Source organism: Trachinotus anak, unplaced genomic scaffold (genome assembly GCF_046630095.1).
Source record: "Trachinotus anak isolate AG129_WGS33_773 ecotype Australia unplaced genomic scaffold, CSIRO_AGI_Tana_v1 ptg000014l, whole genome shotgun sequence".
Taxonomy (NCBI): Eukaryota; Metazoa; Chordata; class Actinopteri; order Carangiformes; family Carangidae; genus Trachinotus; species Trachinotus anak.
Window position 1 is genome coordinate 19,584,419 of NW_027273865.1, and position 23,858 is coordinate 19,608,276.

At 39.4% G+C, this 23,858-nt stretch overlaps 1 protein-coding gene across 8 annotated transcripts; it reads right to left on the bottom strand.

The window, feature by feature from the left end:
• Positions 1 to 22: 22 nt before the first annotated feature.
• Positions 23 to 23,421, bottom strand: agfg1a (ArfGAP with FG repeats 1a). Of its 8 annotated transcripts, none has more exons than XM_071497141.1 (14): positions 23,058 to 23,421; positions 15,487 to 15,580; positions 13,425 to 13,540; positions 11,728 to 11,893; positions 10,821 to 10,983; positions 8,909 to 9,028; positions 7,491 to 7,562; positions 5,808 to 6,023; positions 4,970 to 5,165; positions 4,517 to 4,596; positions 3,721 to 3,825; positions 1,634 to 1,786; positions 1,249 to 1,343; positions 23 to 1,012 (listed from the first exon to the last, which is right to left on the bottom strand). In XM_071497141.1, the coding sequence occupies exons 1-14, from the start codon at positions 23,222 to 23,224 to the stop codon at positions 953 to 955; spliced, it is 1,803 nt and encodes a 600-aa protein (XP_071353242.1). In that variant the 5' UTR covers positions 23,225 to 23,421; the 3' UTR covers positions 23 to 952. The 8 variants fall into 8 exon arrangements, with proteins under 8 accessions (XP_071353242.1, XP_071353243.1, XP_071353241.1 ...); XM_071497142.1 differs by having other exon boundaries at positions 1,634 to 1,789; positions 7,530 to 7,562; positions 23,058 to 23,419; XM_071497140.1 differs by having other exon boundaries at positions 1,634 to 1,789; positions 23,058 to 23,419.
• Between the last annotated feature and the right edge of the window lie 437 nt (positions 23,422 to 23,858).

A 23,858-nucleotide genomic window follows, 5' to 3' on the forward strand; every position in this document is an offset into this window, starting at 1 on the left:
AAGATAATTACTTCTGCTTTAGGTCCCCACCGTGGCCAAATGCCAGTTTAAACGCCCCCCCCCCCCCCCCCAAAAAAGCTTCAAATTACTGACTGCAACACCATGAATATATATCTTTCTTTTTTTTTATAGAAAACAAATATACAAGATTTCCATACATCCATATAAATGAATGGTTTGGTCATTTCCTCTTACTTAAAATTCATTTTAATATATATACTGTATATATTTACATATTAACTTAAAATTCTCTAATACCCAATGTAAGTGGTTTTCAGTTCATCGTTCTTGTTACTCACATATGGATGTGGTTCACTGTAGTTCAGGAGCAGCAGGGCAGGGGATGGCAGAGAAATGAGACCCCTACCCATCCCTGATGCAGCATTCACTCCTCTTTACCATCTCGACAACAGAATATGCATTCTTTTTTCTTTAGTGACAATAGTTAACCTTAAAAGGATCCTGCACAAATAAACAGTTTGGTTCTTTACAAAGACGGTAACTGGCAGTACCCATTAGTTTTTCAAACAGCTTTGTCTTAACAAATCATGTGTTAGATACAAATACTGAAATGCACAAAGAGCTAATTTCCTAAAAGAAAAATTGTATGTACAGAACTGCAGCATAATGAATGGAGTATACTGTATGCAATAACTTAGTTTTCAGCCAGTTTGATTATACATTGTGGCTCAGTAGAGGCCTGGCCAGTTCACAGGTTAAATAGAGAAGAGGGGATCAACCTCTCCCTCTGCACACACCATCACTTTGTTTTGTAGCCATAGACAGTGTCAGCATGACTGTCTGTCATATTGTTCCATTAGTGACAAACTGCAATAGAAAATACAAATCCTTACAAACATTGTGTTTTTAAAGCTACTTGTGAAACAAAACAGTGCAATAGGTGCAAGCGCGCCAGTTGTTGACCCTGTAGTACAGCTGATTGAATGGATCGCTATAAGAAGGGATTTGTTGAATTTCCTCCTGCTGGATACTGCGCAGATGGACCCGCACCCTGAAGGGAAAAAGGGAGACACAAACAGTCACTTAGTATAGAGGAATATATAGAGAAAATAAATATAATATTTATATATAATAAATCAATGGTCTATTCAACAGAACTAAAGGAAGAATAAGGTAGTCTTATCTCTATCAAACATTAATCTTGGCTCATGGAACTAATTAAGTCATTCCTTTATGTTAGACTAATCTCTTCTACAGAATATCATACTATGTAGCCCTCTTACTAACCAGGAAAGGGTTGCTTGAGACCATATGACCAGGAATTGCCTGCCCGAAAGGAGTCACAACAGGTTTGGCCTGGCCAAAGGCTGGAAATCCTCCACCTGAAAAAGATATGTACATAGTCATTTAGGACATATAATGGAATACACATCTAAAAAAATTAATTACAGCAACAACCAATCAAGTAGAACTGTGTAACTCATGTTCAAATGATGAAAGCTATTACCACATCAGAACAGAAAAGCCTAAATCCTAAGTGGAATATTTTAAAAACATTTAAGTGCAGCAATGTGACAACTAGTCAGTCAGATAACTAGTCAGGCAACATTGAACTTCAGTGTAGTTATTATGCAAAGTCTAAACTAGATAATCTACAAAGAAGCATACACACCATTGGGTTGCTGGGGATATGCAGGAGGCTGAGGGAAGGGACCCTGGCCAGGAAAGGGTTGCTGGAAGGTTCCACTAAAGCTGGTGGGGAGGTTGTAGGCTGCAGGATTCCCAAATCCAGATGGCATACTCATTGAGCCTGTTCCAAATGAGGCTGCTACAAAGCAGGACAACAATTGGTTAAAGAGGCCTATATAAGACTCAACAACACCTTAAGTCATACAACAACACGGGCATAGAAACTGGTTTACACCTTTGGCTTCTTTTCTTTTCTTTTCTTTTCAAAATTACGAAATCAATTTCACAGCACACACACGCCTATAAAATGTTAGATTACACAGAAGCTGGCACACAGCAGCAGTAAAACACAAACTAATTTAAATACTAGGCAGCTATTAATATCAGCAGTTTATTAGAAAGCAGCATACTGTAGTACTGTGGGAAACTTAAATGAGTGAGAGGATAAACAACTGGGGATTACAGACAGGTCAACAAGAAAAAAAACTGCTACAACAAATTAGGAATTAGAAATATATCAATTATGCCATGCAGTAGATTTGGTCACAGTTACTTTAGCAGGTGAATATCTGCACATGGTTCTGTAGTCAAAAGTGTTGTTCCTTCAGAATCTTGCAGTGCATGTATTTGCACTGTTTTAAACACATGCAAATTGTGAATACAGTTGTCTACAGACAAGCCTTAGGAAAAAAGAAGGGATTGTCTGAACAACACTTGCAGCACTTGCAACCTCTGATGAGCACAAAGGAGCACAACCTCCCCACAGTGCAACAACTTGAATTCAACTGTGGTAAGTAAGACAGCCAGCTGGCAATTGAACAATCCAACGTCTGATACAAATGCTACATTCAACGTCTGTTATATGGAGCTAAAATTGATTGAATATATGAGCAAAATCAGATAGATTAACTGTTCTTGATATTGACACTGGAGGATTATTTTCAATGTTTTACAGGGTTCACCCACTGAATGAAGCATTCTACTGAATAAATACATGATTTTTTAAAATGTAAATTAGAGTGCAATGTGAGCTTTAATAAGTCAGTGTCTTCAAAAAAGGCAGACTTCATTCTTTCTTGCCAACTATTAAAGAGGAAAATGTTGAGGAAACCACTGTTGTTGAGACATATGGGGTAAGATGAGCAAAAGATACTTCAACCTATCATAACCATTTACTGTCAAGAAAACAGAGCATACTTCTCAAAACTAAAGGTTAATTATCCATCTATACTTATCTTAAACTTCAGCTGACTTTCTGACTTCTCTTTACTTTTAAATCCTTCAAGGAAACAAACACATTGTTTGTACTGATATTGTGTAAGTGAGTAAAGTCTAAATTAACTAAACTGCTTCACTCTACATCTCAGACCTACACGATGCTATGATGATATGATGTCCTCGTACTGCAGGAGCCACTCATTTTAAACTCAGGCTCAACCCACCCATTCTCCCCTACGGTGAAATAATGATTAGGTTAAATTTTGTCACACCTGTATTTCTGAATCTTGGCACTACGCTTACATCTCCCAACATTTTCCTGATACATTTGCAACAGGAAAAAGGAGGTGCTGCCAGAGCAAGGTGCAGGAAAGCAAAAGGGAAACAGAGGGCACAAGGGAACCTACCAAAGGTGGGAGGATAACCCTGCCCATGAAGAACCCTCATCAAGCCTGTCCAGCATGGCAAGAGCAATCAGACAGACAACTGAATCTCAATTTCTACAATTTCATCCCTCTTGTGCACACCATTAAGTGGCAACACTAGCCCTGCTACCAATTTCCACAGTGAACAACATGGTATTCAGAACTTTTTTCACAATGTTCTCTGCTTTTGTTTGGCATGGGGATGTTACTAATATTCATTGCTATGGCAGCCTGGGCAAAGGTTGCCACTTTGTGTGTGCAAGGTAACCTAACACATAATACACTTATTGTATGATAAAGTAACACACCTGCATTTTATTTTCAAATAAAATGATTTTAATCTGCACTCTTTTTCTAACTTGTTGATTGAGTGGTCTACTATCTGTGCTTTACATTCACAGACACACAAACATACACATAAACACACCTGCAGCTGCTGCCACGCTTGCTGTTCTGCCGTTGCTCTGGAATGGGTTGGTGGGAGCGGCTGCTGGGGCAACTCCAGCAGCTACAAACGGATTAGTTGACTGAGCTGTTGGGGAGAGGTATCAAGTCACCAAACATGAGCCCACAGTGTGAAACAGAAGAATGAACTACATGATCTAAATGTATTAAAAACAAAAGTAATGATTCATGGAGGAGACTCCACTTCAACATGTTGATGTCATCCGTCAGTGATCTCCCCTGCTCCCACTTCAAACCTCTGAAAACACTTATCTCCTGTTGATGATCTTTTCATCATTAGTGTCCTTCAACCAAACTGATCATGGGTAAATCCCTGTCGACAAATTAAGCTTTGCATAGAGTCCCCAGCAGTAAGATGTTCAAATGTCTAAAAACCTTCTGTAATTTCATAGAACATACAGTCCACATTTTTCCAAACAACTTAATAATCTCTATGTCAAAATGATATGTGAGGCAGGCGGGCTAAAAAGAAACAATAAATGTTGAGAAAAAGTAAAGCTCATCCAAGTCTGACATAACATGATGATTTTTCAGATTGATGATTCACAAAGTAACTCTCTGATCATGTCTGCAAACTGTTTTTGACGTCTCAACCATGAGGGTCCTCAATGTCCCACAAAGGCACAAAAGTCACACATTGCAAAATCCAAACAGCTGAATCTAGCTAGAATTACCCAGAGTTTCTATATCATTACTGAATTCAATTTGGGAGCACAATAAGAGGAAACCACCAGAAAACAGCCTGCGGGTTCACTTACGTCCAAAACCTTGAGCCATGCCAGGAAGGGCCTGTTGTGCTTGTGCTGTGGACATCCCAGCCTCTGAGCCAAACATACCCCTGCAGACAAACAAAATCAACTCTTCAGGGAAGCCAGCAAAACAAGAGGACCAGAAACCACTGCATAATGCTGTATGAAGGCTAGAGTGTGGTCACTCTATGTCTGTAAGTCAAGCTGCTGTGGATAAAAGTAAGTTTGCTGAAATGGCAGTTAGCTGTGACTGTATTCTAACTATATTCTGGCACATTGGTTCACATCAATCAGCTATTATACCCTTATGTTTCAACAGTCAGGTGAATAGTTTGGCCTTTAAGATTTTTTACTAAACTCAATGTATCAACTTAAATTATTAACAGAATGATTATTAGACTTTGGACTCTACAATAGCAGAGGATTTACTGTGGTGCATCTATGTGTTTTGCATAGTCTCACCCCTGTGAGGTGCTGGTGGTGTTGTAAACACTGGTGGCAGGAGCTGAGGAACTGAAGACAGTATCAAGCTCAGCTAAAGCAGCATAGCGGTCCCCCCCTGTTAGCATCGCTGGCTGCTTCTGAGGCAAACCGCCCACTCCTCCTCCTGCTGCTGCTGCAGCGGCAGCTGAGCTCACCCCCCCTGGAATACCACCTCCTGCAATAGAAGCAAATAAGAGCAGAGCCACCTCAGTTCAACAAATCCAAGAAAATTCAAATTAGCTGCCGGAGATAGCTGCCATTTTCAACCTATTAAAATAATGGGGAATAAATGTTCAATCATTAGGAAATTTGCATTTTCTAGCACAGAATCATATGTTGTGATGGACAAAATAAACTAGTACCAGCCCAGTACAATTCAGAGATGCTCCAGTGTTAGAATTCTGACAATGTGACATTAAAACTCTCCAATGAAACAGATATATAAGGGATTCTTTAAAGCAAGGCGGTATTTCCACCATGTGCAGTGGCCTGTTGTTTTTACACAGGCTGGTTCTGTAACACTGAGGTCAGGAGACTGATTTTTGGAGAAAGAAAAAAAAAAAAAAATAGTAAAATACAACCATGCCTTGGCCAAGCCAAAAATGAAGTGATACAGAATTAGATGTTTGCTAGAAAATGTAAATAAGTCCCATTTTAAGAGCGACTATGCCTGTCCCTGCACTGGGAAGAAGACTCATAGGGACTTAAATCTATGCTTCAGATGACAAATATTTTTAGTTGTGTCAACTTCCTTTTTCAGTCAACCGCTGTCCCTACAATTGAGATCTATGAAACAGGCTAGGCAGGAGAAGTTTACCTTGCTCTGTTTTGGCAGAGCTAAACATGTTATCCAGGTCAGCCAGGGCTGCGTATCTATCAGCAGGGGAGCTAGTACTCTGAACAGCATCTTTGCCAGCTCCTGTGGAGTTACTCTGGGAGGAGGAACTGAAGGATCCAAAGTCAGCACTACACGATTTGGGGAAGTTGTCAAAATTTGCAAAACTGGCATTTGCTAGTCCCCCTGAGGCGCTACCTGTATAAAAGAGAGAAATTAAAAAGTCATGAGGGGGACTTGATTGTTGGATTTGAGTGACAGCATTAATATAGTGGACAGGGATAGAAGAAGCTGCATGGAGGGTAAAGTTGGGGTGGAATCAGGCTAGGGCTGGGATATCTTCATTATCTATAGGACAGATAACAACACTTGTAAAAGTAGTCTGCTATGCTGCACTATGCTGGCTCTCCATTATCCTATGAACCTGAGGAACGCATTAAATTTAAATGTCTTTATGTTAGAGACACATGATGTACAGAACAGCACCTTTCTTGAGTGCCTCGGTTACACAGGAGTTCAGCACCATACTGTGGATCAAGGGAGTTACAGACAAAACCAAGCAAAATGTATTTAATATGACATGGAAATCAGCTTGATAGTTCAATGTAAAAGATTGTTAGTCTGTCAAAATCAGCCTGCAGACAAAACTGAGCCCTGTAATGAGTAGACACTTTTAACCGGATCCAAGTTTATTACTGGGCAAATAAAACTATTAGACATTAGTCACCGCATTGCAAATACAAAAGAGAAGAGCACACCTTTGTGTGCTTAGATTTTACCACTGCAGATACCTATAAATGTCATTTGTTTCACATAGTGTGTTTATGTTTGGCAACCATGCTAATTCAGGCACTTTAAACCCCCATTTAAGGTTTCTAAGAATGCTTGCAGATGTAAATTTCAACTTTTGTTTCAAAGTAGGGTTGTTCATAATTAACTGCTGAATTGGCAACTGAAAAAAAGAATTTTGACACATCAGTACTAATTAGTCAAACAGTTAAAATATCCTGGGACACCAGTAACATGCTGAGGACTGAGGTAGGCCTGGCCTGCTTATTTTATTTTGAGGTTTAATGCCAGTCCAATTCTGTGTTGCATGAGCAGTAGTCTGGCTGTTCAGGACATTGCTTCTTCTGCAACAATGAAGTTAAAAGGACCATTGCCTTGTGTGATGATCTGTGGGAAGGGTATTCTCTGCTGCCTGTGCGCTCGTCTGTCTCACTCTCTGTCACTTCACACTGTTCCAGCCCACTTTAAGCCCTGTGTATTGGTATTTTTAATGGGTTACAGAAATCAAATTTCACTAGTGCATTTTAATCTTGTCAGTTAATGGTTAACAAGCGTTGGCTATCGGTCAGGAAAAAAAAAAAAAAAATCAAAATGAACATCCCTATGTCAGAGCAGATATCCATGAGTTACTGTAGTATATTAAGAATTCAGTCTTTTTGATGGGAAGGGGGCAAGAAGGAATGTTTGTTTAATCTTAACCAGTGCTTCATTGCACTCCATGGAATATTGGCTGTGTAGCTACCGTTAGCTCAGGGAAAACAAAGCTGTAAATAGACAAATTTCATCCAGAGACAGGAGGATCAGAGTGACTACACATTAGAGGCGGTGGAAAGGGTGAAAGCTGTTAAGAGGGCAAGCCCAGAGAGAGAGACTTACTGTGTGCACCCTGGAGAGGCAGAGCAGTGGCAAACTCACCCACACTGCGGCTGGATGAGAGCACAGTGAACGCTGGCAGCCAAAAATCAAGGAAGAAGGGAGGGATGGAGAAATGGGGCAATGAGCAGTGTAAGACAGGGCGGAGAAACAAAGAAAAGACATCAACCAAACCAGAGGTAAAAAATTAAAAAGCATGACGTCAAAGCAAATCAACTGCTGCTGAAGCAAATGATGAAAAACACATGAGACAGAATGGACAGCTGAGGCCAGATAGCACAGTCAGTCAGTGTCTGTGAGAAAGGGATTATCTTACAAAGCCACAAGAGAGAGGGGAGCTTTATCATCAGGCAATAATCATGCTCAAGAGATCACTGTGGTACTCTGTATTAAAATAGTTACCAATTATCCAGCAGAGGGCACTGTAGAACACAACATTTTCCTGAGACTAAGCCCCAATTCCATTTTTAGACCACAATATATCAAATCAAAATTGCACCTCTTTGAACAAAGCATGGATTCAACTAAATCACACAGCCTGCATGTTAACACTAATGTTAAGCCCCTATTATATTACTAAAATATCGCCATAATATTCCTGTAGGTTTATACAAAATGTGGTTACAGTACTACAGCAGTATCAAACCTGTTCATGTCTGTATCAATATAACTGTCTACCTATTGACTGCAGTGATCTTTACCTACTTCATTTTTATCTCTTAAAAAAACAATTCAGATTACAGCATATTCTACATATATTTGATATTATTAATTTCCTATCACTAAAATCAATTTTAAACCTAAAGATTATGAAGTGTACACTGCTCTTGTGTATGTCCATCCCTTTCTTTTTAAAAAATGGTTTGTTGTTGATTATCCAGACAAGTGATTGATGCTTCTTAGTAGGTCAAAATAGAGATGTGCTACAAGTGGCAGGTAGAATCAATGCTTCTAGTATGTCTGCATGGTATGCATATTCTCTGGAGGATATTACTTGCGCTCTATGCCTTAGGCACCTTTGATGTAAAAATTATGTTATGCCTTCAGCTGCAGTCAAGGGCAATCAGTATAGAAAACAAATATGTATTAGCATTTTTTTCCAAACTTGCAGATTCTGTTAAATTTGCTGGTTGGGAAACTGGTGCACATAAGCCTTTCAAATGTAACACTGGATGAAAGGACACAGCACATATGGAATGTTTTGGGAAGCAGAGGATATGTATTACAACAGTTAAAACAAACAAAAAGTTGATGACTTGACAGAAGACATGACTGACAGTGTTCTGCATTTGAATAAGTTGTCTCTGTTTAACCTATATGTACGTTCTCAATGTCTGTGTACACACAATTATACAATTGAATGTCTTTATGGGAGTGATTTGGAGGTGCATTGTTTGTCCAGTGAAGAGAGCTCGCTCTACCTGTATTTGAGGGTTGGAATGGGACTTGGGGTGCGGAGGGAAAACCACCTGTCGACCCAGAAGTGCTCCCGAATGCATCAAAATTTGCAAAGTCTGCATTTGCGTTGGCATTCTGTGTCGCTGGAGGTTGTGTCAGGATGAGGTTCAGACAGATGAACAAAAAGACACAATGAGAGGATAACAATGCATGAGATAATAATAGATCGGATTTCTACATATGATAGGCTAAGGCGTGGATGACAGACTGCAGAACAAATACAGTGGATTATGTGGTAAATATGAGAGATAATCACAGAGTGGTATAACATAGCAACATGCATAACAGCTTTAAAGGCAGGCAGGATGGTCTGACATTTACCCTCTCCCATGAGATACTGTCTGGGCTCCTTGTTGAGCACATACCATATGAGACCGAATGTGTGCGCTTACAACTACACAAATCATTCATTTTAGGGGTGCTCATGTTTGCTATGTGGAGATGTGTGGATGCCACTTTAGTCACTGCATTAAGGGCGAGTCTTGATGGCTCTTTGAGGGGGAAATGAGAGGACATTATTCGCAAGCAAACACTAATAGCCCTATTTTTTAGACATTAGTATCCATGGAGATGTGTCTGTCCATAGCACCTCTGATGCTAATCTTTATACGATGGTGACTGAAGATTCTGGATTCTGATATGTTTTTGGTAACTGGATGGTTTAACTGGACACCTATGACACAGGTCTTTGTTTGCTGTTCGAAATTATTTTACCAATATTAAACTGTAGGTAAAGACAGCAGCAAGTGTAATTTTACATGTGTATCATATTTGCCTGAATCTGAAAGTCCAAACAGTAGAAGGAAGAAAGATGACTTCAATAGAGGACCCAAATAATGTCAGCAATGGTGAAGCTGGAAGCCTGAGTCCAAGGTACAGTTGCAGGGTAAAGGAGAGAAGACTGGAGAGCAAATGTGGCCATAATTGGAGAGAAAGAGGTGTGGAGAAGTCACAGGTAAGAGTGAGGGAGTGATGAGTGCAATGTGTGTGTAGGGAGGGGAAAAACAGAGGCAGCCTGTGTAGACAGAGAGTGCTATAACATTATCTCTGCTGGACTGACAGTTTTAATAATGTCATGTAGCAGAATGCATTGCTGCTATCTGTTCTTGAGATTGTTAAGAATCACGGAAATTTATCTTTCTCTGGTTTGAAAACTTCAGGATCATAAAACTCCTGTGAACTCGCCTTATGAACACCTTCCTGTTTAGCTATATGTTGCCTAGCAATGCAAAGGACAGAAATTAGGAGGCACCGGAACTATATTTTAACGTTTTTTTTTTAAATCAGAAAACAAGATCAAAATTGACTACTTGTGTGTAAACTGACGACTGACATTTTTAGTTTGATGATTTATGGCATTTTGTTTGCAAGTGGCCATGGTACGAGCAGCTTGCCCCTCTATCCTGCATTACAATCATGAAATGTACAACATGGAGGGTATTATCCCACATGTAATGTATGGACATGATTTGCAGTCATGGTGGTATGTGGCTGCTGACATTTAAAAGATTCTGTCATAATCTATAAGAGGTATTAATTAGACTGCAACATCATTCAGCATGTGGCTGTCTCTTGAAGCACTATAAACATATTAAATGGCTGCAACAGCATGACATGAGGTATAGTATTCACACCATTTGCTATACTGTTCTACACGAAAAGAGGTATATGTCTACATGCATATTATGAAATTTTAATGTTTCAGATGAAAGTAATCATGTTTTTTTCCCAATAAATGAAGGTCATTTCACCAATTAACACCTGTAATTGGAGACAGGAGTTATTGCTCTTTTTTTGCATTCAGTGCAGGTTTGCCTGACATATAACGATTCTCATTTTTTTGTTAGACATTCCAGCAGTTACTGTGTTCCTTACTTGTGTGGCTGTTGAAATGTGCAAAGTTAGCAAAACTGGAGCTTGCGCCTGCGTTCAAGTTAGGCGGAGCAGCAAAGATGTCTCCACCCAAGTCACTGAGGAGGTCAAACTTCTTGTCATGGAACGGCTGCTGATGGGTTTGTCCACGGCTCACCACTGGAGACTGGTGGAGACAAGAGACAGATTAGAAAAACTGCAGGTATGTGTAGCTGAGCATATTTATGTGCCTGCCTGAAGACTTAAGACAAGAGGCCTTCTGAAAAGCAGACTAACAGGTAATGTGTCTGGCAATCTCTGTGTATACAATGTGTCTTTGTACAGTACATGTATAAGCATTTATAACAGAAGATGCAATTCATCTCTGGGGGCATATTCACACAACAATACACCTCATTAAATAATAATGACTCCTAAAAACATATCCTCATACTATAGGTTCGGAAGGATTCACACAGTTTGATTAATACCCAGATGCATACCAATTGACAGTATGTAACAATAAGAACACTACAGATTAGGGTTGGGCAGTAAAACGGGAATACTGACTGAAGGACAAGGGAGAGCCTGCAAATCTCGACAAGGCTGTGTGCAAGATTTGCCTGAAGAAGGTGAGAGCCAGAGATGGAAATACTTCCAATTTTCGTGACCATCCTAGAATCAATTACTTGCTAAAAATCCATAATGTTGTGTTTATCATGCAATTTGTATCACCTGATGATGTAGTCTTTTTCTACGGCTAGGACAAGATGCTGTTCAAGAACCACATTCTAATGTGGTTGGATGGTTTAAGTGAATTTTTTAAAGTAATTTGTTAAACCTTACAAGCCCTTGATGGAATAGACAATAATCACTATGTCAATAAGTAAAAATTCAGTATGTGTATGTGTGTGCACGACATTAATCTCACCTGATTTGGTGGGGTGTTCTTGTTGAGGTGTAGGGAGGGGGCTGACTCCCCCAGCAGGGATTTGAGTGGTCTAACCTCCGGGGTGCTGCTGGTGCTGCTGTTTGAGGAGCCAGAGATGGAAGCATGGACTGATGCTACTACCTTCGCCTGCTCAGGAGGTACATACCTGGGAAACAGTTCACATCATGAGTTAAATTAAACTACATGTCAAACAGCTGTGAAACATACATCACCAAAAAAGAAAGAAAATCTACCTTGATAAATATACATCACAGCATATCACAATTGAAATGAAGCTACTGACTAAATTGGTAAATGGGATAAAATTTAAGATAATGTCACATAATCTCAGATTTTCAGAATAATTGTGTAACAGCCTTAAGGCAAAAATAAGTGTTTTCCAAATCCCAACAGGAAATGTTTATTTGAGTGGAAATCTGATTCATAGCTAGAAAACAAGCCAATATTATTTGAAACTAACAGTTATCATGGTGGTAACTGGTGTGTGTGTTTGTGTTCCAGAAGAGTGGCCTTTGTGAGTGAGAATGCCTGTCGGCAGGAAATCGGGACATGTTGAGACATGCACCAATCATTGCTCTCATTTTGGTCAGACCTCTCATATTGGTCAGACTTCAAAGACACTATGAGATGAAAAAAGCACTACTCCCTACTACTACCATTTCCAGCCCCATAACAATACGGAGGCCAAATAATATGTTCTCAGAGCACTTATTATTTTAATGATAATGATAAAACATTGAGGACTGAAGTGAAAGCAGAAGAAGCTAAATGTATCTTCTTTTCGTTGAATGGAGGAAAGATCACTTGTCAATGCATCTGCCTCTTCACTCTGTTTAATTTTAAATCTTCCGGTTACTAACCAGCTATACAGTTTTACATACAATACAGTTTTTGCCATGGATGTAATCTTGTAGCACTTAATCAGACTGAGACAGCAAACAAGTACATGATGTGGTCCAGTGGCAAAATGGCCCAGCCAGTCACAACATAGAAGCTCCTATCATTGGCTTATCACAGTGGCCTTGATTAACAGTATTTTTTGAGTAGAGCTGCATTTGGTTGACCTCTTTTTAACTGCCCAGTTATTTACTAAAAGAGCTTATTTTCATTTATTTGTATTCTGACATGTTTTTGGGTGAAATAAAACCCATTTTTTGAAACGTAAACCTGTGCTAGCTTGTCCTTTGACTGCTTGGTCCCTAACATAGTGACACGACTCAGTTTTTTGTGAGGTCTAACTGCATAAACCAACAGCCACAGTAAATCAATATTTACTTTTATAGACCAATCCATAATTTGCATCTCATTAAAACACTTGTTGGTTAGGTTTGCCCTTAGTTTTATTTGTCTAAAATAACTTCTCTCATTAGTTATGGCACTCAACAGTCACAATGCACCAGTAACAACTATGCTATGCTTTAAAACAAATAACCTATGACTTCATGGAATAACTAAATCTTACACATAAAGCAGCTTCACTGTACTGACCTACATTCTGTGCATTTAAAGAAGGGTATCTGTAGGTTTGCTTGAGGCTAGCTGCTATAAACTGCCTGTGAGACATTCTAAGCCAGAGAGAAGAAAAACACAAAGAAAAGCTACACATCCACACAGTGCACATTGTCAGAGGATTGTTCATATCTTTGCACTGCCAGCTTGCACTGAAACGGACTTACCATCGCTTCTTCTCGTATTTTTCTTGAAGAAACTCCTTGACTTTCTGTGGTTCCCTGAAGTCTGGTATTGAGGAGGTTCTGTCATCATAAAGGCCAAGCCAGATCTGTTTACATACCTAGAACACACAGTAACAGAACATGTGACGGGATTTTTTAAAATTCATTTTTGTAGCACACACAGCTCCTAACAAGTGCAGGGCTTTACAGCTTTCACAATTAGCCATCAAAGTGTTAAGCCATAGGAAATAAAAAGATAAACCTGTTAGTTAAGTTGAAAAGAGCATTGACTGTTATTTTAACTTCACACTTCATGGATGAATGCCTTGTGCAAATGGTTTTACTCAAGGATATAGCCATGTCTGAGTCTAGCATGAGTTGGCTCCATGTTTTGAAATGCAAGTTGAACATAGTCACTCTGTGTAAAATCAGTGCAAGTTTCACCTTAACCTTTGGTTTGGGACACTAGCATTCCTAAAGTATTTGCCTAATCTTGTAAAGAAAGATTTATAGCCCTCGTGTGTGTGTGCACACTCAGTATAAAGTGTTTCACTGTAGATGGAATGATGGTGCTGCAAGAGCCAGCATGGCTTTTTTGTTGCACATATGCTACTGCTGCCGCTGCTGCTGCTGCTGCCGCCGCTGCTGCTGCCGCCGCTGCTACCGCCGCCGCCACTGCTATCTCTTTAGCTGGCTTTGGTGCTCAAAGCACATTCAAGCTCACTCTTTCTTTCTCATCAGTTACATTTTGAAACAGCATTTGCTGAAAATATAATGTGCACCTTGTTGTATGAGTTTTTTCTGTGTCAACTTGAATGCAGTAGTATTTATATAGCAGCCTTGAAGGATATATGCATCAGGTCCAACCTTGAGTCTCCCGCGTGTCTGCCTGCCCTGCCACTTTGCTACAGCTTTTAATAGGCTGTGCTTCCCAGGTGGCATTGCTCTATTTCATACTCCGTTTACCAGAAATGGTTCTTGAATGATGATGCACTTTGGTTGTTCTGTGCTGTAAAAATACATGGTGCTACTCTACATGGTTATGATTGATAGGTGAGAGCTGCAGAATGCAAATGACAAACAGATATTGCATTGTTCAAAACTATCCATGCATCAATATAATTCAACGCATAAAAGTGTAACTGGGTCACTGAAATTTATTGCACCTATTAATGGTAGAGCTTAATTGTGACATACTCACAGACAAACTTATTGTCTGTCTTTTATGGCTAAAATGTTAATAAAAAATTGCATATTTCCACATCCAACAGCCACAAAACAACATTATGATCCCAGTGAGGTCTATCTGGCCACCTGATGAAAGTGTTTCTTCAGCAGCTTGTTGCTTGCAGCAACTGTGTTTCTATGCTGTTTTGTAGTAGGCAGCTAGTGTGCAAAGGTTTATTGAGAGTTTGTCTGGTGAAAACAGGTGTCTGATGCTGCCGAATACAAAGCTGATAAGAGCTGGGAGGGTCAACCAAGCAGTGAGTGTTTCTTCATTAGATTCAGTGTACAATATAGTAATAAATACAGCTTTGAAATAAATACATTTCCTTGTAAATTTTTGTTACATCAGTGTACTTACTCAGTAGAGTCTACATTTGACTGTAGAAAAGAGGATACTGAGCCTAAACACTACTAAAACAGTAATTACTAAAATAGCAATATTCATAATAATGTGATATCTTTAAAATGTGCCCATATGGACTGTCCTGTCTCAGAAGTGATTCTAGTCCAAGGACTGTTTTTTAAAGGTTTTGTTTCTTTTTTTTTTGTTGAAAAAAAGAAAAAAAACTTCCAATTTAAATTTGAAGTATTTTGTCTTGAGCACATGATTTCTGGACCAAGGTAAGAGTGCACAATTTAATGATGATGTACAGATTCTCACATATTCATATTGTCAATTAAACAATAGACATAGACAGACAGCAAACACAGGGTAAAATGGTACAATGTCAGGCTAAACTACATGGCCAGTCTGTAAAGCAAAGCTGCCAAAGCAGTGGGAAAGTTGACCTCAAACTTAATTAACCACTGTGACAGGGTAAATAATCACCATGCCTACCTCATTTCCATGTTTCTGTAGGAACTCGATTTCCTGTTGCGTGAAGGTTGTCATAGAGATGGACTTGACTCTGTGGGGTGGATTCAGTCCTCGTCTGTAGGTGAAGAAACAGAAACAAGGGTCAATTTAATTTGAAGATGTTGTACACAAATACCACATCTGGACATTCTCCAGAGTCCACCTCTCAGAACAGGGCCATTTAATTAATAACAAACTGACTGGCTGGTGTTTGTAACTGGGGAGAGGAAGACTGCATTACAGAGAGAAATGACAAAGACAAATAATGACAGAAAGAAATGTTGACAAAAAAAGAAAGGGAGTAGAGAAGAACAAAGGAAGTGGATGACACTCTCTCCTAACTGCTATTGAGTGAACTGAGGTTGTTAGCGCAGTAACAGAATGAGCGATCTCCCTTTATATAGAAACTTCCATTATGGAGTAACACCCATTAGCCCACACAAGCCCTGCTCATTTTCCTGAGCAGGTCACGGCTCATGCCACAACGGCCCAAATTAAAAATGCCTAGTAACTGTAATAGTTGAAAAGAGCCATCATTAGGCTTTTATATTAAGCTCAAGGCCTGTGTGCCTGCATATTTTTTCCCGGTAAGTAAGTGAAAACTCATGTAGTTCTGGCTTCAAGGTCACCACCTGTTTTGATTGTGAAGGTGACCAATTAGCATTTAGCATGCAAGCGGAATGCTTCAACTGCAAGCAGAGTGTAATTGCTGAACAACACAGCCACCAGAATGAGGAAAAAACAAACGACTGCCATACAGTCTAATACAGAATTGTATCTGAGTGCTTTCCATTTAACTTTTTGTTGCTAGCAGGAAGTGTCTGAAGCCATCAACCAAGTCACTAATTCATCCCTTAAATTGTGATTAAGAAAAAAAACACCAAGAGCAAAAATACTTTTTGCAGCAGCTTAAGTGTTGCGAAGAATCAAATAGCAGCCATTAGTCAGATATCATTGAGAAAGCTTTTACATTGTCAGGAAACTGAGACCCAAACCATCTTTTTACTCTTTATCCACACTAGCAAGCATGTAAGAAGCACAACAGCAGCAGCTGGATTCCTGCATCAGTGTCTGTAGTGGATTCATTTATCCACAGTTCTGAAGTGTAATGAGGAGCAGTCTTACAGCACTCAAACAAGCCAAAAAATAATCCATGTATTTACATGTAAGGCGGGAAGGAAGTAGAAAATACACAAGCAGCATAGCCTGTATCAACCTCATATTATACTTGAATTCAGACACACTGACATGTTCTAATGACACAGTGACATAATGCCATGACAACCAACAGGCAGAGAAGTAATTACCTGGACTTACTATAGTAGGAATCACTCAAATACTAACTCCTTCTGTATAAACAATTAGGGTTGAATTTAAGTTCAGTGTCCTCTACTGCACATGGAGTTGGTGTTTCAAAGGACCCTCAGATATTAAACACAATTTTGTATGTTTCCCATGCATCTGTATATCTAAATGGAATGCGGTGTTCTTGGGGCCTTTTTCTATCTTTAATTCTAATGTTTTTTGTTCTGGCCTGGCCTGAACTCTCAAAGGGAGTGTAGTAGAGGAGCAGGCTGGAACTTGTCAAAAACCTGCTGAAGTCAGGCATCAAATACCTTATCCATTCTCTGTGCTCTTAAGTTTTCTTATCTGGAACAAGGACATACTACTAGCAACTAAGGAGTCCACTGTTTTTCCAAACTTTTCTCTTAAAGTTTTTTAAACTATTTTACTTTTTGCCAAGATGTTTGAACCGCTAACTGTTCCTTACTTATTCTTAACTGGACTTTTCTGGACTTGCAGATTAAAAAACCTGGATTTATCATTTTACTGTATTTTCTGTCCTGATATTATTAAAAGGCAACACATTTTGTTAAAAGATTACTTGTCTCTAAAAAAAGACAGAACACAGAACTTACAAAACTGAATTTAGGATTATAACGATATTATTGGATGCCCATCGAGGTTACGTACTTATACTGCTGGCATAATTTGTTACCCTTTTGGCCTATACCGTACTTGGTTCACTTTTGTTCTTGACAAAGTACCTAAATACAAATCAAGCTGAAAAGCTGATACAGTTCAACTTTTACTTGGTCATTTTTGAAAGGTCGTCATGACAACTTTCTCGGAAATGAGATCCATGGGTGGTACAATTACAAACACAATGTTATACACACACAGGAGTCAGATCCTAAAGGCATTGAAATACAAGACATGACTGCTAAATTATTTACTGCTGTCACCACTTACAGAACTTGTTCTCATCTCCACCCATTCTTTACATATCCACCGATCAAACAAAATGTTACAAAGAACAACACTTATATTTAGCTCTGACAAAGAATTAAGTTGCCACAACTTAGTCCACACATTGCATGTGAACCTCCAAGTATGTTATGTCAATTCATGTTCAAAGACCATGTGTTTATTGAAAAAGCTGTCCATATGCCCTCACCTAAATATGGAGCTCTATTGTAACAACTGGGACTTACTAAGGTAACACCTTCATCTTGTGCCCATAGTTACGTCATGCTGATATCACTTTGAGAAGAGAGATAAGGCCAAAAAATGCTACACACCTAACAGAAAAAAGCCTAAATACAACTGCTGTATTTCAACATGTGCACAATATACCATGGGAATGAAGAGTTGGTTAAATGCACGAACCCTACAGACACATAATACTGTATATAAAGTGAAGCGTTTAATAAAAAGATATAAAGTGTATTTTGTCACAATTCTGAATTCTTGATTCACAGTAACAGTAGCCTTTCACCTTGAAATACTTTATCCTTGAGTCCAAATGGATGCCAGATGTAATGAAATTCCCTCCAGACGTTCCTTACGATAGGATGGATGGACGGATGAACATGGCTGTTGCCAACATGGAGGCATAATAATAAAATAAACATTGATTGGTTGCACCTTCCACAACATAAGACATTAAGGTTGTTAAGATTAATCTATTATATAAAAAAAAGATCATTAAAAGATGATTAGTTGCATCTCTAGTTGTAATTTTGTTTTTGGACAAAACAGTCAGAAGCAAATTAGCAAAAGCAAGAGGCAATATGTCACAAGTAAATGTATCTATAGAAAAGCAGAAGACAGAATGTGTGAATGAGCCCCTGTGTATTTGAGCTTTAATGTGTTTTCAGCGCCTTGAGCTAGGTGAATGATCAGATCCTAGTCTCATGAAGATGAAACTAGGTCAAATACAGGGAGAAGGTTTCATAGTGCTTTAGGCCTAAATATGATGTCAGGATCTCTACCAAGTTGTCCAATTAAGGAATTTTGATAGCGGTTATTTTGTGTTTGTTAGTTTACTGTATTTCACATTAAATACATAACGTCTGCCTCCTATAATTCAAAAGCCTTTCTCAACTTTGAAAAGTCTTATTCCAAAACTTGTAAAAGAGGCAACCATCTTATAAATGGGCTCCTTTTATATCCAGTGACTGTGGTGTATAACTGTCAGGCAATCCTGCATTCTGGATTCCAGTCTGGTACAGACTGGCAACCTAAGCCTACACAATGGTATGGTCCTACAGACTCCCAAACCCCATTATTTCTGTTGGACAAAGTAGCTATACAACTGTGACAATGTTCAGTGACAGTTAGATATTTAGAGGGAGAAGTAAATGAACACAGTAACTATTTATTTGGTAAAATAAAGCAATACAATTACAAAATTACTTCTTACAACACAGTATTGTACCCATGAACAAGTTCTATTACACACTGATGAACAATTTAATCAAACCGTTGCTCGACTCTAGTTGCCAAGTCCAACTTTTACATCATCGCAGTATCACATATTGCACAGTAAAATAATTATGACCTAGTCACTATTGTATATCAGAGAGGCTAAGCCAGGGGAAGTCAGTTCATTTGCATACTGTAACACCCCCAGGGTGAGAGAACTGGCAATGTTAATTCTCAAAAGAGATGAGAGGCCATACACCAGCCTTCACTTTGCTGCTCTACGTCGCTACCAAAAGAATGTCTTTTACAAGAACTTCAACAATTGTGTTATGAAAGTACCTGTCATCAAAGAAAATGCCTCTTTTTAATTTTTACATCTCACTATCTAATCAGCTTTTATATCAAGTTACAGCATCAGCAATTTTTCACTTTTACGTGGTTAAGCAGATGACACACCTGATGTGAAATGTTGTCAGGGACACAGGAAAACATCCAATGTTTCACACTTTAAGTCAAGTCTGCTGACTTGCCATTTATTAATATTATTATGAACAGTGTCAGTGACTCATCCCCACCTCTGTCATGTTCTAGTCATGGCTGCAGCCCTGCTTACTCAGGAACAGATAGGCCAAGTGGGGTTACTTCCTGCCATGAGCAAATCACCAGAAAGAGTCATTGTGAGTGGTGTACCTCCTGGGAAGGCCTCCACCTTCACAAGGAATGTGTTTACATAGCAGATTCCAACTCCACCCATTAAACTACCACAACTTTGGGGGCAAAAGTATCTTGTGAAGTAGGTAGTCATGCTCCTAAACAAGTAAACACCATTGCTGCCCAAACTGCAAATTCCATATATCACAAATCACTCCTAAGATTGCCTCAGTAATGTCCCTATCTGTCAAATGTTTAGGACTTAACTCTATTTGAACCAGTAACATAATCTTTCGTGATAAATGGAGGATTTATAGAGATGGATGTCAGTATTGAGGGGTTTTGTTTTGCTTTCCTAGTAGAGGACAAAATAAAGCAAAAAGCAAACACTGCTTTTATACATGTAACAACCACAGCAGTAAGACAGCAACCAAGACAATACATTGAGCTTGAGAATTAATTTTTGGGTGCTCTGTTACAACGCCAACATCTTTGCCTCTCTAGAATTAAAAGGAAAGTGAGAGGCAGACAATGACCTCTCTGCCACTTCCTGTTGCACATATAAAATCACATGTTGCTGATGTAGCAGCATGGTGAGGCCATACCACTTCCTGAGCCTACAATCACACCAGGCTTCCTGCATACATCTGACAGACATCAATCCCTTCAAACCCCCCCCACCCTCCCACCCCCCTCCACCCCACCCAGCATGTTTGTTAGAAGTTTGAAGTTTGTGAGAACGACAGCAGAAGAGAAAATGGGATATTGTTATCTCAACCTATTAAAGAACTCAATTAATTCACATTACAGACTTTAACATTACAGGGTGAGCAGATGGAAAAATTCACAGTGGAGTCCCTGCAGACCCACTGGTGAAGTGAAATGGAGGGCAAGCTCTGCCCATCAGCAAGCACACAATTAATCTCATTCTTTTCAGTGCTACAGAAAACAACCTTCAAAGTGGAGACTGCTAAAACAGTTTGCACAGATTAAGGTCACAAACACAGTCAAACAAGGGCTGTATCTTAGGCAAAGTGTAGGGGAGTGACAGTTCTAAAATGTGTCAAAGCAGTCATCTGTCCCTCTGCTGACACAATAACACTAAAAATTCATCAGCATATTTGTACTACTGACTAAGCAACAAATATTTTCTCTTTTCAAATAATCCTTGCTCAAATGGAGAATTGCACGGTTATTTCCATAAAGCATTAAGACTGAACAGTGCAGGCTGCTGACAGTGTGAATGAGCAGCACAGGATAGACACATGAACGAAGTTTATTGAATTACCTGTTAATAGCGCATTGCTAATTTACTCTTCTTAAGTGTTTTCAATGAGAACGGCTTGTGGTTAATAAACATTCATAACCTTACAAAAACCAAGATAAACTATTTGTGACCAGAATTTCCAATTTTAAAAAAGACAACACCATAGGTTAGGTGTTGGGCCACTATGTGCCAGCAGAACAGCTTCGATTCACCTTGGCATTGATTCCACAAGTTCATGGAACTCTTCTGGAGGGATGAACACCATTCTTCAAGAAGATATTCCTTTAGTGTTTTGATGGTAGTGGTGCAGAGTGCTGTCTGACACGCCCATCAAACCATTCAGTGACCCACCCCATACCATATGGACGGAGGTACTGTCATCCTGTTTCTCTACAAATTTTTCTGGTTTTTCCTTAAATTTGTAACCTGTCTGTATGTGGCCATAATTTAGTTTCCTCTAGAGCTGAACAATACATAAAAAAAGAAAAAAGAAAAAGAAAAAAAAAAAACATATTGCAATTATTTTGGTAGATACTGTGATATGAGTAACAATTTCAGTTGGAATGATCATTTTTTGCATTTTCACTTAATTTTTTATTTTTTTTAAATGATGATGATGTGATTTTTGTTGGGGCTTGTACCAAACAAGAATATTCCTTTAGGTCTGGAGAATATGATTTGCAGACCAAGGCGTCTCTGTAGCTACACACTTATCGTGCAAGCAATGTTCTGACACATTCTACTTTTATCAAAAAAATTGCAGCTCCTGCAATTTGGAAACTGCACTTGGCTATATTGTGATTTTTGATTATATTGTCTGTCTGTCTCTCTTCCAACTGTTGATGCAGTTGGAAGAGAAAGCAGAGAAATCCTAAAAAAGTCTTCAGAGGAGAATGCTTATGTGCAGGTTAGCACAATGTCATGCAATATGGGAAATACAAGACAAATATATCAGTCTGTCATTTATCAGGAAATAACAGGAAAATAATGCAATAAACTGTTGTTATTATATTACACCATTTTGCATTTCATTTGAAATCTGATCGGGATCACATCTATCCACACACACAAAAAACCTTTTATCATACAACATTTGACAGCTGAGTTGAGGTGGGATACTTTAGCTGAATAAGAAGAAACGGAATGCTTCACTAATCCCAAATCCCAAGCTACAGATGCTTGGTTACACAACTGCAGTGCAAAGCTGTAAGTCAGGCAAACGCTATCTAAAGTCAAACACCCAGTTACACCGACAAAATATTAATGCTGTGGATAGACTGTTATGCTGTTTTATGGGGGTAAACTACTGACATGTGGGAAATCATATAAAAGGTTTTAATCAGCAAATCAGTGAAAATCTTGCCGGTATACATGCCCTCAGTGTACATCTGTTAGAGACTGACTACTATAATAGTTTTAAATCTGATACAAACATAGATGACTTGACGAAATACAGCATGAATGGCGGTATTGCATTATCGGTTCCATCTGAATAACGTAAGAAATAGCTACACAATACCGATCTGTGGAAATAAAGTGAAGTGGGGTGTCAGTTAGCCAGGTTACAAGGTGGTGCCTGCAAACGTCGCCAACAACTGGTAGTAGCAGTTGGCCAGTGGCTTATCCGCAGACCTAGCTAGTAAGTGCCAGAGAAGTTCACTAGCTAGCATTAGCAGATGAAGTTACCTAGCACCCCGGGTGGCTGCTAGCTTACTGTGCTGAGCATTGGCACCTCTACGTACCCCGCCCAACATAGCACAGAAAGACAATGTCAAAACTCGCACTGACACCACTGGATACCGATCTTACGTTAGCTAGCGCTAGTTGGCTAACTGGCTTAGGTTACCGTGCGCAGCTGAAGCGTGCTAAAACGTTATATGATGTGCGCCATGTCTGAGCTAAGGTCACCCAGTAACTTAATACTTACAGGATGCCAGAGCAGGAGGTGCATACGAAGGACCCCACAGTCATGTTGGCATAGGTTGGGCCGCGCTGGTCGCAGTCAAAGCACTTTCTGTTGGGAGACAAACTCGTCATTTCTCTCAGCATCTTCAGGTGTTTCTCCTCTTGTTTTCGTTTCGCACTTGCCGCCATGGTGAGGGTTATACAGCAGGATAAATAAAAACCGGGGGAGTCAGAAGGGCCAGCTACAGCTAAAACAAAGGGCTGTGCTTTTTAGCGGTTGCCGACCCGGGTTAAAGACAGAGAGGGAATGGGCAGGTCGCTCTGTTGTCACGGCGGCCTCGCGTCTCCTCAAACAAGGAGGTTGAGGCGTTGGATCACGTTCACTAACGGAACAAGAGGGTTACTGGTTCTTACTTCCGCTTTCGCTTAAATCCCGTTATGCAGAGAACGCCGCTTCTTTTTGGGTCAGAGCCAAATAGTGGTAGTTTATATCAAGTACGTTCCAAAATGTCAGCAGCATTTTTTTTTTTATTAAAGGCAGGTTTGTTAAGCCAATTATAACAAAAGCGGCTTTCTTGCAACGTTGTGGTCGCAGAATGATCATGTTGCTAAAATGTCGTATATGTCCTGCGCGAAGCCATAGTGCGCAGTTTTGACCGGCGTCGACAACGATTATATTATTAATTATCATTTTTTTGTGTACGTTAATCTGTAATTATTGGAAGGTGAGGTATATTTAAAACATTACTCTAGATACAGAGCGCTCGAGGTGAGTAGTCCGTTGGATTTTATTTGTAAAAACAGCGGATTCCGAGGGTTAGTG

Coding starts and splice junctions, on each gene's coding strand:
- agfg1a (XM_071497140.1), bottom strand. CDS start 23,224: ATGGCGGCAAGTGCGAAACGAAAACAAGAGGAGAAACACCTGAAGATG. Junction 13,541..15,486: donor TACAGAAACATGGAAATGAG/GTAGGCATGGTG, acceptor TGTGTGTTCTAG/GTATGTAAACAGATCTGGCT. Junction 1,790..3,720: donor AAGCGTGGCAGCAGCTGCAG/GTGTGTTTATGT, acceptor CCTGCTTTGTAG/CAGCCTCATTTGGAACAGGC.